Below are 16071 nucleotides of genomic sequence, written 5' to 3' on the forward strand. Positions count from 1 at the left end.
TCCAGTCTGTGTGTGTCCATTGTGTTTGTGTGTGTGTGTTCATTGTGTGCGTTTACATGTGTGTCCAGTGTGTATGTGTGTCCAGTGTGTGTGTGTGTGTGTGTGTGTGTGTGTGTGTGTGTGTGTGTCCAGTGTGTCTTCTGTGTCCAGTGTGTGTGTGTGTGTCCATTGTGTGTGTGTGTGTCCAGTGTGTGTTCTGTGTCCAGTGTGTGTGTGTGTGTCCAGTGTGTGTGTGTGTGTGTCCAGTGTGTGTGTGTGTGTGTGTGTGTGTGTGTGATACACTGACACACAGGACACACACACACACACACACAGGACACACACACACTGGACACACACACACACTGGACAAACACACATACATACATACACACTGGACACACACACACACAGGACACACACACACACACACTGGACACACACACATACACAAACACACACACACAAGACACACACACACATACACAGGACACACACACACACACACACACACACACACTGGACACACACATACACATTCACACACACTGGACACACACACACACAGGACACACACACACACTGGACACACACACACACACATACACACACAGAACACACACACACACTGGACACACACACACACACACACACACACACACACACAGTCAGCATATAACTTAGTCCAAGTGGTGGTCAGAATGTTTGTCTTAACTAGCCTGATAACTCCAACAAGTCTGATATGACTATTGACATAAACCCTCTACATACTTGAGTTTCTCCAGTCTGCAGTGTGGATCCTCCAGTCCAGCAGAGAGCAGTCTGACTCCTGAGTCTCCTGGGTGATTGTAGCTCAGGTCCAGCTCTCTCAGGTGTGAGGGGTTTGACTTCAGCGCTGAGACCAGAGAAGCACAGCCTTCCTCTGTGACTAGACAGCCTGACAGCCTGCAAAGAGTCAAATCATATTACAGTTTTTTCTGAATGCTTAAGCGCTAATCGTGATTCTTGTAGCACAATTTCTAAAACTATTAATACGTATAGCAAAACCACTCACTGAGTTTGCAAAACTAAAAGCACAAACACTGCTTTGCACTCAGTTTACAATTTTGTAACTCACACTTTGCAAAACTGTAGGCACAATTCACTGCACAACACTCTTTTTGCAGAACTTTAAACACAACTCACTGCTTACACTCAATTACCAAATTTCCAACACACTCCTAGCAAAATTATACACATGTATGGCTATCATTAACACTATTTTGCCAACTGTCTGGCACACTTGCACATGTGAAAACTGTTGTAGATAATTAGTTCACTTTGCAATCAGCTTAAGCACTATAAATAAGCCACAGGTAAGCTGTCTGTGTGGAGTAGAATGGAAGAAGCAGTAAGAGGGAGAAGAGTGAGAATCAGAGGAGGCCGAGGAGGCCGAGGGAGAGGACGTGGAGTTGAAGAAGTTGGAGGAAGAGGACGTGGAGTTGAAGAAGCGAGAGGGTTAGAGGAAGTTAGAGGAAGAGGACAAGGAGGAGCAAGAAGAGGACGAGGAGGGGAAAGAGGAAGGGTAAGAAGAGTAAGAAATAGAATAACTGATGACATCAGAGCTACAATAGTGGACCATGTCATCAACCATGGGATGACCCTGAGGGAAGCTGGCCAATGGGTTCAGCCTAATTTGAACCGCTACACTGTGGCAAGCATCATTAGGACATTTCAAAATGAGAATCGGTAACTACTTTGTAGCACTGCCATACTCTAATGAGAAACACAACAGTACCATACATGCAAAAATACTGAAATTGTTACTTTACAGAATTGCTAGACGTCCAGATGTTGGGGGCAGAGGAAGAATGTTCACTCCAGAGCAAGAGACCCATATAGTGAACATGGTGATTGCCAATAATGCAATAAGACTGCGCAAAATACAGCAGCGCATAATTGATAATGACACCATCTTTCAAAATATACACAGTGTAAGTATTTCTGCACTAAGTCGTGTACTTGCGCGCCACAGAATAAGAATGAAGCAAATTTACAGAGTTCCTTTCGAGAGAAACACAGAACGTGTAAAGCAACTGCGATATGACTATGTGCAGGTAAGCTATAGTGTCATTGGTTCTGAATTTGGAAGTGCATACTGTAGTGCTGTGCATGGGCCTGATGTGTTGCATTTGTTTTGTCTTGTCCAGAGAGTGATGGAACTAGAAGCAGATGCCATGGGACATGAGCTACTTTTTGTAGATGAGGCCGGTTTTAACCTCAGTAAAACCAGGAGACGTGGCAGGAACATTATTAGACACCGTGCCATCATCAATGTCCCAGGACAACGTGGTGGTAACATAACCATGTGTGCAGCTATAAGCCAAAATGGTGTTGTTCACCATCATGCAACCTTAGGCCCATACAACACTGCACACATTATTGCATTCCTGGACACCTTACATGACATGCTCACTGTTCAGAGACCAGAGCATACCCGATATGTCATCATATGGGACAATGTTAGTTTCCATAGGGCTGCTTTGGTCCGCAACTGGTTTACAGACCACCCATTCTTCATGGCACTCAACCTCCCTCAATACTCTCCATTCTTAAATCCCATCGAGGAGTTCTTCTCTGCCTGGCGCTGGAAAGTGTACAACCGTCATCCTCATCAACAGGTAGCCCTTTTACAGGCAATGGAGGAGGCATGTGGAGATATTGACCAGGCATCATGTCAGGCCTGGATACGGCATTCAATGAGATATTTTCCCCGGTGCCTTGGACTGGAGGATATCGCATGCGATGTGGACGAAATTTTGTGGCCGGACCCAGAAAGACGACATGATGTAGGCTGATTGTTTTTCTTTTTTTTGTGAAATTACTATTTTGTGTTCTGACTTTGTCTTGGTTTTGATGAGTGTGAATAAACACCAATACTTGAAGTTTGGATCCTTGTATGTTTACATGACACTATGACAAAAGTATGACCTCAAATTGACATCTGTACACAGAGAAAGCAAAAGCCAGATGTGTTTTGTTTTCATACCATCAGTGTGTAGTTGGCACATTGTGTGCTTAGTAGATGATGGCTTGTGTTTACTGTTTGATACGAAAACACAATTTTTAAGAAGGTGTGAAGAGTTAATCTAGCTGTGTTCGCTTTTGCAAGAGAACTACAATGTTTTGATAATTGGGTGAAAGGTTTTCTTATTTGTGGGTAGAGTTTTGCAAAAATAGCCAATAGTTACAAAAAATGTGCTTAACCAATCAGAAAAAACTGTAAAACCACACTGCTATTCATTGGTGGTGAAAATAGTGGTAGTATACTTTTTCAACATATTCAGATATATCAGTGTCCTGAAACCTGCCTAATCTATTCATAAATTAATGAATGTTCCATTATTGGAAATTATCATAATATTGCTTGTAGAGAGAAACATATATAGTACGAATATTTCAGTAACTGACCAGAGCTGTTTAAAAAGCAGTATCAGTCAAAAGACAGACAGTGAGGTATCAGATTGAGATTGTATTGAGTATACAGTCCAAACCATATCTATTTTGACAGTGAAGCTAACATTTTAAATGTGGCTGTATACTCCAGCATTTTGGATTTGATATATTTGATAGAAAAATAAAAGCCCTTTATGTATCTAGTCCCCCTTTTTCAAGAAGTCATAAGTATTCTGACCAATTCACTTACAGTGTATTAAAATAGTCAAAAGTTGAGTATTTGGTCCCATATTCTTTGAATGCAATACCTACATCAAGCCTGTGACTGCCATGATTAAGAAAAATCATGAATGAATGATTAATAATAATGAGTGAGAGAGTTACAGAGGCTACATCAAAACATGCTAACATCTCACCATTAACCTCAAATAAAACGTGACATTCTGTTCTGTCACCTAATATGAAACATTCTATCTGAAATCCAAAATGCTGGAGCATAGCGCCAAATTTAAAACTGTAAGCTTCACTGTCCAAACACATATGGTGTGGACTATGTGTGCCTGGGAAACAAATATGGATCTGATGAACAGTTATCACTTGTTGACCAACTACAGGAATACTGACCTCAGAGTCTCCAGTTTACAGTGGGGATTCCCCAGTCCAGCAGAGAGCAGCTTCACTCCTGAATCCTTCAGGTCATTGTTACTCAGATCCAGCTCTCTCAGGTGTGAGGGGTTTGACTTCAGAGCTGAGACCAGAGAAGCACAGCCTTCCTCTGTGACTAGACAGCCTGACAGCCTGCAAAGAGTCAAATAATATTAAAACCACACTGCTCTTTTTTGGTGGTGAAAATAGTGGCAGAATACTTTTTCAACATATTCAGATACATCAGTGTCCTGAAACCTGCCATATCTATTCATAAATGAATGTATCATTATTAGAAAGTATCATACTATTGCTCGTTGATAGAAACATTTATAGTATGAATATTTGAGTGGGCTGACAAGAGCAGTTTAAAAAGCAGTATCAGTCAAATGACAGACAGTGAGGTATCAGATTTAGATTGTATTGAGTATACAGTCCACACTATATCTATTTTGACAGTGAAGCTAACATTTTAAATATGGCTCTATACTCCAGCATTTTGGATTTGAGATCACATGTTTCATATGAGGTGACAGTATATAATGTCACCTTTTATTTGAGGATATTTTCATACATTTCTGTTTCACCATTTAGAAATGAAAGCACTTTATGTAGCTATTAACCACATTTGAAGTATTCTGACCAATTCACTTATAGTGTATAAAAGTAGTCAAAAGTTTAGTATTTGATCCCAAACTAATTGGTTGCATTTGCAGTTTGTTTTGGTTGTGTTTTGGGTTATGTTTTGTCCAATAGTAATTGAATGGTGGATGATGACTGGATTAATCTTCTGTCTAAGTGAGTAGATAACATGTTTCGAAACACTACTAAATGAATCCTGATGATGCCATGATTAAGAAAAATCTTGAATGAATCATGAACAATTATGAATGAGAAAGTTACAGAGGATACAACAAAACATGCTAACCTCTCACCATTACCAATAGCAGATGGGGTATGATCCTTGTTCCTCTGTAACTTTCTAATTCATCATTATTCACGATTCATTCATGGTTATTCATAATCATGGTAGCATCCACATGAATGTAGAAGTGTTCAGAAACATATTCTATTCTTACTTACAATACAAGTGAAGTGACTCCAAAATGACAGGACATTATTCACTATTCAGTTTCTATTGGGAAAAACATAATCTAAAACACAACCAAAACAAACTGCAAATGCATTCAACAAGTTTGTAGAATCGCACGCTTTATGTAATCATTGCGGGTAAGGAATATGAGACCAAATACTAAACTTATGATTACTTTAAAGCTATATAAGTGAACATGTCCAAATTATTACGACTTTTTCAAATGGGAGAACTAGATACATAAAGTGCTTTCATTTCCAAACAGTGACACAGAAACGTATGAAAATATCCTCAAATAAAAGGTGCCATTCTGTATTGTCGCCTAATATGTGGTCCTCTGTAGCTCAGCTGGTAGAGCACGGCGCTTGTAACGCCAAGGTAGTGGGTTCGATCCCCGGGACCACCCATACACAAAACATTTATGCACGCATGACTGTCAGTCGCTTTGGATAAAAGCGTCTGCTAAATGGCATATTATTATTATTATTATAATACGAAACTTTCTATCTCAAATCCAAAATGATGGAGGATAGCGCCAATTTTAAAACTGGATGCTTCACTGTCCAAACACATATGGTATGGACTATGTGTGCCTGGTAAACACATGTGGATCTGGTGAACAGTTATCACTTGTTGACCAACTACAGGAATACTGACCTCAGAGTCTCCAGTTTACAGTGGGGATTCCCCAGTCCAGCAGGGAGCAGCTTCACTCCTGAATCCTTCAGGTCATTGTTACTCAGATCCAGCTCTCTCAGGTGTGAGGGGTTTGACTTCAGAGCTGAGACCAGAGAAGCACAGCCTTCCTCTTTGACTAGACAGCCTGACAGCCTGCAAGAGTAAAATCATATTAAAATCACACTGACATTCTTTGGTGGTGAAAATATATTTTTTCAACATTTTCAGATACATCAGAGTCCTGAAACCTGCCATATCTATTCATATATGTATACATACAGTATCAGTCAAAAGCTTAAACACACCAACTCATTCAAGTTTGTTTTAATTTTTCTTACTATTTTTACATTGTAGAATAATATTGAAGACATCAAAACTATGAAATAACAAATATGGAAACATGTAGTAACGAAAGAAGTGTTAAACAAATCAAATAATATTTTATATTTTATATTATTCAAATAGCCACCCTTTGCCTTGATGACAGCTTTGCACACTCTTGGCATTCTCTCAACCAGCTTCATGAGTTACTCACCTGGAATGCATTTCAATTAACAGGTGTGCCTTCTTAAATGTTAATTTGTGGAATTTCTTTCCTTGTTAATGCGTTTCAGCCAATCAGTTGTGTTGTGACAAGGTATACAGAAGATAGCCCTATTTGGTAAAAAACCAAGTCCATATTATGGCAAGAACAGCTCAAATAAGCAAAGAGAAACGACAGTCCATCATTACTTTAAGACATGAAGTTCAGTCAATACGGAACATTTCAAGAACTTTGAAAGTTTCTTCAAGTGCAGTCGCAAAAACCATCAAGCGCTATGATGACACTGGCTCTCATGAGGAACACCACAGGAATGGAAGACCCAGAGTTAATTCTGCTGCAGAGGATAAGTTCATTAGAGTTACCAGCCTCAGAAATTGCAGCCCAAAATAATGCTTCACAGAGTTCAAGTCACAGACACATCTCAACATCAACTGTTCAGAGGGGACTGTGTGAATCAAGCCTTCATGGTCCAATTGCTACAAAGAAATCACTACTAAAGGACACCAATAAGAAGAAGAGACCTGCTTGGGCCAAGAAACACGAGCAATGGACATTACACCAATGGACATTTGTCCTTTGCTCTGGAGTCCCAATTGGAGATTTTTGGTTCCAACCGCCGTGTCTTTGTGAGAAGCGGTGTGGGTGTACGAATGATCTCCGCATTTGTAGTTCCCAATGTAAAGCATGGAGGAGGAGGTGTTATGGTGTGGGGGTGCTTTGCTGGTGACACTGTCTGTGATTGATTTAGAATTCAAGGCACACTTAACCAGCATGGCTACCACAGCCTTCTGCAGCGATAAGCCATCCCATCTGGTTTGGGCTTAGTGGGACTATCATTTGTTTTTCAACAGGACAATGATCCAACACATTCTGTTCTGTCGCCTAATATGAAACGTTCTATCTCAATTCCAAAATTCTGGACCATAGCGCTGAATTTAAAACTGAAAGCTTCACTGTCCAAACACATATGATGTGGACTATGTGTGCCTGGTAAACACATGTGGATCTGGTGAACAGTTATCACTTGTTGACCAACTACAGGAATACTGACCTCAGAGTCTCCAGTTTACAGTGGAGATTCCCCAGTACAGCAGATAGCAGTCTGACTCCTGAGTCTCCTGGGTGATTGTAGCTCAGGTCCAGCTCTCTCAGGTGTGAGGGGTTTGACATCAGAGCTGAGACCAGAGAAGCACAGCCTTCCTCTCTGACTAGACAGCCTGACAACCTGCAAAGAGTAAAATCATATTAAAACCACACTGCTATTCTTTGGTGGTGAAAATTGTGGCAGTATTCTTTTTCAACATATTCAGCTATATCAGTGTCGTGAAACCTGCCATATCTATTCATAAATGAATGTATCATTATTATCAATGACAAATTATCATAATTTGCTTGTAGAGAGTAAAATGTATAGTACGAATATTTTAGTAGACTGATCAGACCAGTTTAAAAAGCAGTATCAGTCAAAAGACAGACAGTGAGGTATCAGATTTAGATTGTATTGAGCATAAAGTCCACACCATACCTATTTTGACAGTGAAGCTAACATTTTAAATATGGCTCTATACTCCAGCATTTTGGATTTGAGATCAAATGTTTCATATGAGGTGACAGAATATAACGTCACCTTTTAATTGAGGGTATTTTCATACATTTCTGTTTCACCGTTTAGAAATGAAAGCACTTTATGTATCTAGTCCCCCTATTTGAAGAGGTCATAAGTATTCTGACCAATTCACTTATAGTGTATTAAAGTAGTCAAAAGTTTAGTATTTTGTCCCAAACTCGTTGGATGCGTTTGCAGTTTGTTTTGGTTGTGTTTTCGGTTATGTTTTGCCCAATCGTAACTGAATGGTGGATGATGACTGGAGTAATCTTCTGTCTAAGTGAGTAGATAACATGTTTCTAAACACTACTAAATTAATCCTGATGATGCCATGATTAAGAAAAATCCTGAATGAATCATGAATAATAATGAGTGAGAAAGTTACAGAGGCTACAACAAAACATGCTAACCTCTCACCATTAACATCAAATAAAAGGTGACATTCTGTACTGTCACCTAAAATGAAACGTTCTATCTCAAATCCAAAATGCTGAAGCATAGCAACAAATGTAAAACTGTAAGCTTCACTGTCCAAACACATATGGTGTGGAATATGTGTGCCTGGTAAACACATGTGGATCTGTTGAAAAGTTGTCACTTCTTGACCAACTACAGGAATACTGACCTCAGAGTCTCCAGTTTACAGTGGGGATTCCCCAGTCCAGCAGAGAGAAGCTTCACTCCTGAATCCTCCAGGACATTGTTACTCAGATCCAGCTCTCTCAGGTGTGAGGGGTTTGACTTCAGAGATGAGACCAGAAAAGCACAGCCTTTCCCTGTAACTCCACAGCCTGACAGCCTGATGAAGAGATCATCATGATTTCACAAAAACACTGTTAATTTAACAGAGCAGCATTTGGTTTAGTCTCTCAAACAACATACAGTGGGGAAAAAATTATTTAGTCAGCCACCAATTGTGCAAATTCTCCCCCTTAAAAAGATGAGAGAGGCCTGTAATTTTCATCATAGGTACACGTCAACTATGACAGACAAATTGAGATTTTTTTTTTCCAGAAAATCACATTGTAGGATTTTTTATGAATTTATTTGCAAATTATGGTGGAAAATAAGTATGTGGTCACCTACAAACAAGCAAGATTTCTGGCTCTCACAGACCTGTAACTTCTTCTTTAAGATGCTCCTCTGTCCTCCACTCGTTACCTGTATTAATGGCACCTGTTTGAACTTGTTATCAGTATAAAAGACACCTGTCCACAACCTCAAACAGTCACACTCCAAACTCCACCATGGCCAAGACCAAAGAGCTGTCAAAGGACACCAGAAACAAAATTGTAGACCTGCACCAGGCTGGGAAGACTGAATCTGCAATAGGTAAGCAGCTTGGTTTGAAGAAATCAACTGTGGGAGCAATTATTAGGAAATGGAAGACATACAAGACCACTGATAATCTCCCTCGATCTGGGGCTCCACGCAAGATCTCACCCCGTGGGGTCAAAATGATCACAAGAACGGTGAGCACAAATCCCAGAACCACACGGGGGGACCTAGTGAATGACCTGCAGAGAGCTGGGACCAAAGTAACAAAGCCTACCATCAGTAACACACTACGCCGCCAGGGACTCAAATCCTGCAGTGCAAGACATGTCACCCTGCTTAAGCCAGTACATGTCCAGGCCCGTCTGAAGTTTGCTAGAGTGCATTTGGATGATCCAGAAGAGGATTGGGAGAATGTCATACGGTCAGATGAAACCAAAATAGAACTTTTTGGTAAAAACTCAACTCGTCGTGTTTGGAGGACAAAGAATGCTGAGTTGCATCCAAAGAACACCATACCTACTGTGAAGCATGGGGGTGGAAACATCATGCTTTGGGGCTGTTTTTCTGCAAAGGGACCAGGACGACTGATCCGTGTAAAGGAAAGAATGAATTATGCCATGTACTGTGAGATTTTGAGTGAAAACCTCCTTCCATCAGCAAGGGCATTGAAGATGAAACATGGCTGGGTCTTTCAGCATGACAATGATCCCAAACACACCGCCCGGGCAACGAAGGAGTGGCTTCGTAAGAAGCATTTCAAGGTCCTGGAATGGCCTAGCCAGTCTCCAGATCTCACCCCCATAGAAAATCTTTGGAGGGAGTTGAAAGTCTGTGTTGCCCAGCGACAGCCCCAAAACATCACTGCTCTAGAGGAGATCTGCATGGAGGAATGGGCCAAAATACCAGCAACAGTGTGTGAAAACCTTGTGAAGACTTACAGAAAACGTTTGACCTGTGTCATTGCCAACAAAGGGTATATAACAAAGTATTGAGAAACTTTTGTTATTGACCAAATACTTATTTTCCACCATAATTTGCATAGAAATTCATAACAAATCCTACAATGTGATATTCTGGATTGTTTTCCTCATTTTGTCTGTCATAGTTGATGTGTACCTATGATGAAAATTACAAGCCTCTCTCATCTTTTCAAGTGGGAGAACTTGCACAATTGGTGGCTGACTAAATACTTTTTTCCCCCACTGTATATAATTGTATTGTCATGTTGTTATACTAATGTGAACATCAATGCAGTGATTCAATATGTTATTATATACTGTACATATTAAAATATATATTTTTCTCTAAACTGAATATTTATTCCTGATGATTAGTACTTAAATGTAATTTTATGTACTCACAGAGCAGCTCTGGAGGCTTTGACCACTGGCAGCAGCCTCAGAAGACCTTCCTCTGATCTGGAGTATGTCTTCAGGTCAAACACATCCAGCTCCTTTTCTGAAGTCAGCAACACAAAGACCAGAGCTGACCACTGTGCATGTGACAGTTTGGCTTCTGAGAGACTTCCTGTTCTCAGGTAGCTTTGGATCTCTTCCACAAGAGAATGGTCATTCAGTTCATTCAGACAGTGGAACAGATTGATGCACCTCTCTGGAGAGGGATCCTCCCTGATCTTCTCCTTGATGTACTTGACTGTTTCTTCATGGCTCTGTGAGCTGCTTCTTGTCTTTGTCAGTAGACCTCGTAAGTGCTTCTGATTGGACTCCAGTGAGAGGCCCAGAAGGAAGCGGAGGAAAAGGTCCAGGTTTCCCGTCTTACTTTGTAAGGCTTTATCCACAGCACTCTTGTAGAAAGTCACTTCAGGCTTGTCTCTGAACAGCGCAAAAACGTTGCTGGACGTTGATTGAGGTTCATCCATTAGATTTTCATTGTTGTTGATGAATGAGAGGAACACATATACAGCAGCCAGAAACTCCTGAATGCTCAGATGCACGAAGCAGTAGAACTTGTCCTGGTACAGCACACATTCCTCTTTAAAGATCTGTGTGCACAATCCTGAGTACACTGAGGCTTCATTGACATTAATGCCAGCCTCTTTCAGGTCTTCTTCATAGAAAATCTGATTGCCATTCACAAGCTGTTGAAAAGCCAGTTTTCCCAGTGACAGAATGCTCTCTTTATTCCAGTGTGGACCTGTCTCTTCTTTCCCAAGATACTTTTCATTATTCTGTTTGGTATGAAACACCACAAGGTGTGTGTACATCTCAGTCAGAGTCTTGGGCATCTCTTCTCTCTTATGTTTCAGCATGTGTTCAAGGACTATAGCAGAAATCCAACAGAAGACTGGAATGTGGCACATGATGTGGAGGCTCCTTGATGTCTTTATGTGTGAGATGATTCTGCTGGCAAGGTCCTGATCACTGAATCTCTTCCTGAAGTACTCCTCCTTCTGTGGATCATTGAACCCTCGTACCTCTGTCACCTGGTCAACACACACTGAGGGGATCTTATTGGCTGCTGCAGGTCGGGTAGTTATCCAGAGGAGAGCAGATGAAAGCAGATTTCCCTTGATGAGATTTGTCAGCAGAACATCCAATGAGGTTGACTCTGTGACGTCACAACAGATCTTGTTCTTCTGGAAGTCTAGGGGCAGTCGGCACTCATCCAGACCATCAAAGATGAACAGAACTTTGTACTTGTCGTAGTTGGAGATTCTTGATTCTTTGATTTCCTTTGAGAAGTGATTGAGAAGTTCAATCAAAGTGTGTTTTTCCCCTTTCATCAAATTCAGCTCCCGAAAAGGGAATGAAAATACAAATTGGACATCCTGATTTGCTTTTCCTTCAGCCCAGTCCAAAATGAACTTCTGCACAGAGACTGTTTTTCCAATGCCAGCGACTCCCTTTGTCAGCACAGTTCTGATAAGTTTGTCTTGTCCAGTTAAGGGTTTGAAGATGTCGTTACATTTGATTGCAGTCTCTGGTCTTGCTTGTTTCCTGGTTGTTGTCTCAATCTGTCTCAGCTCATGTTCATTATTGACCTCTCCATTTCCACCCTCTGTGATGTAGAGCTCTGTGTAGATCTTATTGAGAAGTGTTGGGTTTCCTTGTTTAGCGATCCCCTCAAATACACATTGAAACTTCTTCTTTAGATTAGATTTGAGATCACGTTGGCAAATAACAGCAAGCTCATCTGAATCTAGAAATAACACAGATGATATTAATATTATGTCTGTTTAAATGCCTACAGTATTTTAGGTCTGTGTTATAAAGTTGTACATTATAATAATGTATTCTCTTAACTGACAGAATAAATGTGTAAATGTTTTCATAATGCATTCCACACTGGAGTGTCTGAATATATTATTATTATTCGTATTAATGATGGTATCATTAATGTTGTCTGTCTCTCCTCTGTCTCTCCTCTTCTCTCTGTCTCTCCTCTTCTCTGTCTAAATTAGTCAACACAACACATCCCTGCTGCTACTTGATGTGGTGTTGTGTTAAGGCTGCTACAATATCATTGAGTTACACAGCTACTTTAGCTGTACTTTAGCTAGAGCTTTTAAATGTTTGTTATAAAACAGCATTCAACATGAGGCAGACAGCTCTTACTTTTCTCCAGTGTGTCAGCAAGCTCCTTCTGGTTCATTTTCCTCAGGACGTGCAGTGTGATCTTCAGAGCCCCCTCTCTGGCACTGCTCTCCTGCTTCTCATCTTCAGCATCCACCACTTCCTTATCCTGCTTCTGACTGTCAAAGCCTTCTGGGAGTTCTGGACTAAGTATCCTCTTGAACATCTTCAGCTCGTTCTTCACAAATGTCATAATATATAAAGTAAATAAGTAATAAATAAAGTAAATAAGTTAAAATAAATTGGTCATTTAGCAGACGCTCTTATCCAGAGCGACTTACAGGAGCAATTAGGGTTAAGTGCCTTGCTCAAGGGCACATCGACAGATTTTTCACCTAGTCGGCTTGGGGATTAGAACCAGCGACCTTTCGGTTACTGGTACAACGCTCTTAACCACTAAGCTACCTGCCGCCCAAGTTAAGCAAGATAATAAATTATTTCTCAGTAACACATTCATGAATGATTGACAGATCAACTTTACTTGAGATAAACAAAAACAAATGTACAGAACAGGACAACATACACTGAATATGGAGGCCAGGTCTGTTTGATGACTCTGGGAAGACTGACCACTGAGAATCTCTGACTCTGATCTCTCCTGGTGGTTTCTGTGGACAAAACATGAGATTACATTTCCTCATTCAGGGAGTGCACACACACACAAACACACACACACACACACACACACACACACACACACACACACAGGGAGGGAATGTTGTGTTTGTTTAATATTGTTTTAGGACTATGAAAATGAAAAAAAGGATTAGCCTATGGATTATGAAAACATCAAAAATAAATGGGAAAATGGGAGAGGAGAAATGACTAGAGACAGTGTTGTTTAACTCACTGACCATAACCCATGAGTTCTTCTTACTTTTGTTCAGTAGAAAAGTCTCCCTCTCTAAACAGTATAGGAAGGTTCATAGACAGGTCACTCTTCATGGACACACAGCTGGGTACAGGGGAGGCTGGTCTCTCCTGCTTGATTGGGCTTCAACACAACAGAGACAAACATTACGTCTCTCATCTACTCTGAGCTCAGATGGGGAAACATAAGAAGAGTTTCATTCCAAAACGCTATATATCCATTTTCAGAAATTTTCGCAAATTAGATTTTATTTTTTAAAGAAATTATGAAAGAGATTGGTGTTTTTTTTCACTATCTAATCATGGCATGCGATTGTTCAGTGAAAGACATGTATTTGTTTAAAATCTATCACTTGATGGTTTCATTTCAGAGAGACAAATAAATAATGTTTTTGTGTAAAATGCTATATATCTGCCTCACTCTCAGAGAAATAAGTAGTACTGCTAGGTTTTACACAGTAATAATATATCTGCCCCACTCTCAGAAAAATAAGTAGTACTGCTAGGATTTACACAGTAATAATATATATCTGCCTCACTCTCAGAGAAATTGTGTTTTTTTTTAATAAAAGTAGAGACTCAGCTAGAAAAAGGTATATCATACACTACAGTTGAGGAACAATGGGAAAGTAATTCTGCTTCGAAAGATGATAAACTTGTAACTTCACTTTTGAGAAAATGGCCTTTGAATGTTTGGGTTCACCTACTGGAGAGCTCTTCTTTATCTACAGTGGTGTTACTTTGGCAGAAAATGTCACCCATCTAAATAAATAGAAAAAAAATATTTAGTCAGCCACCAATTGTGCAAGTTCTCCCACTTAAAAAGATGAGAGAGGCGTGTAATTTTCATCATAGGTACACGTCAACTATGACAGACAAATTGAGAAAAAAAAATCCAGATAATCACATTGTAGGATTTTTAATGAATTTATTTGCAAATTATGGTGGAAAATAAGTATGTGGTCACCTACAAACAAGCAAGATTTCTGGCTCTCACAGACCTGTAACTTCTTCTTTAAGAGGCTCCTCTGTCCTCCACTCGTTACCTGTATTAATGGCACCTGTTTGAACTTGTTATCAGTATAAAAGACACCTGTCCACAACCTCAAACAGTCACACTCCAAACTCCACTATGGCCAAGACCAAAGAGCTGTCAAAGGACACCAGAAACAAAATTGTAGACCTGCACCAGGCTGGGAAGACTGAATCTGCAATAGGTAAGCAGCTTGGTTTGAAGAAATCAACTGTGGGAGCAATTATTAGGAAATGGAAGACATACAAGACCACTGATAATCTCCCTCGATCTGGGGCTCCACGCAAGATCTCACCCCGTGGGGTCAAAATGATCACAAGAACGGTGAGCACAAATCCCAGAACCACACGGGGGGACCTAGTGAATGACCTGCAGAGAGCTGGGACCAAAGTAACAAAGCCTACCATCAGTAACACACTACGCCGCCAGGGACTCAAATCCTGCAGTGCCAGACGTGTCCCCCTGCTTAAGCCAGTACATGTCCAGGCCCGTCTGAAGTTTGCTAGAGTGCATTTGGATGATCCAGAAGAGGATTGGGAGAATGTCATATGGTCATATGAAACCAAAATAGAACTTTTTGGTAAAAACTCAACTTGTCGTATTTGGAAGACAAAGAATGCTGAGTTGCTTCCAAAGAACACCATACCTACTGTGAAGCATGGGGGTGGAAACATCATGCTTTGGGGCAGTTTTTCTGCAAAGGGCCCGGGCAACAAAGGAGTGGCTTCGTAAGAAGCATTTCAAGGTCCTGGAGTGGCCTAGCCAGTCTCTAGATCTCAACCCCATAGAAAATCTTTGGAGGGAGTTGAAAGTCCGTGTTGCCCAGCGACAGCCCCAAAACATCACTGCTCTAGAGGAGATCTGCATGGAGGAATGGGCCAAAATACCAGCAACAGTTTGTGAAAACCTTGTGAAGACTTACAGAAAATGTTTGACCTGTGTCATTGCCAACAAAGGGTATATAACAAAGTATTGAGAAACTTTTGATATTGACCAAATACTTATTTTCCACCATAATTAGCAAATAAATTCATTAAAAATCCTACAATGTGATTTTCTGGAGAAAAAAAATCTCATTTTGTCTGTTGTAGTTGACGTGTACCTATGATGAAAATTACAGACCTCTCTCATCTTTTTAAGTGGGAGAAGTTGCACAATTGGTGGCTGACTAAATACTTTTTTCCCCCACTGTATATAGTTAATTAACTAAATATATGGTGTTTTTGGTTTATGTCAGTTTCAGTGTTTGTTATGCTATAAATTGTTATTTTATGGTTGTAAGTGGTAAAATTAACTAGAAAATGTCATATTTTGCAA

The 16071-nt window shown here is 40.3% G+C and overlaps 1 protein-coding gene across 1 annotated transcript; it reads right to left on the reverse strand.

Annotated features, from left to right (window-relative positions):
• Positions 1-725: 725 nt before the first annotated feature.
• On the reverse strand, positions 726-13044 carry LOC311140685 (NLR family CARD domain-containing protein 3-like; the record flags this gene model as incomplete). Its single annotated transcript, XM_084175863.1, has 5 exons — positions 726-924; positions 4039-4212; positions 5810-5983; positions 11283-12417; positions 12834-13044. 5 exons carry the CDS (start codon positions 13042-13044, stop codon positions 726-728), a joined length of 1893 nt encoding a protein of 630 aa, XP_084031989.1.
• Positions 13045-16071: the final 3027 nt, after the last annotated feature.

This window comes from Coregonus lavaretus, assembly GCF_964263955.1.
Source record: "Coregonus lavaretus genome assembly, chromosome: 2".
Lineage (NCBI taxonomy): Eukaryota > Metazoa > Chordata > Actinopteri > Salmoniformes > Salmonidae > Coregonus > Coregonus lavaretus.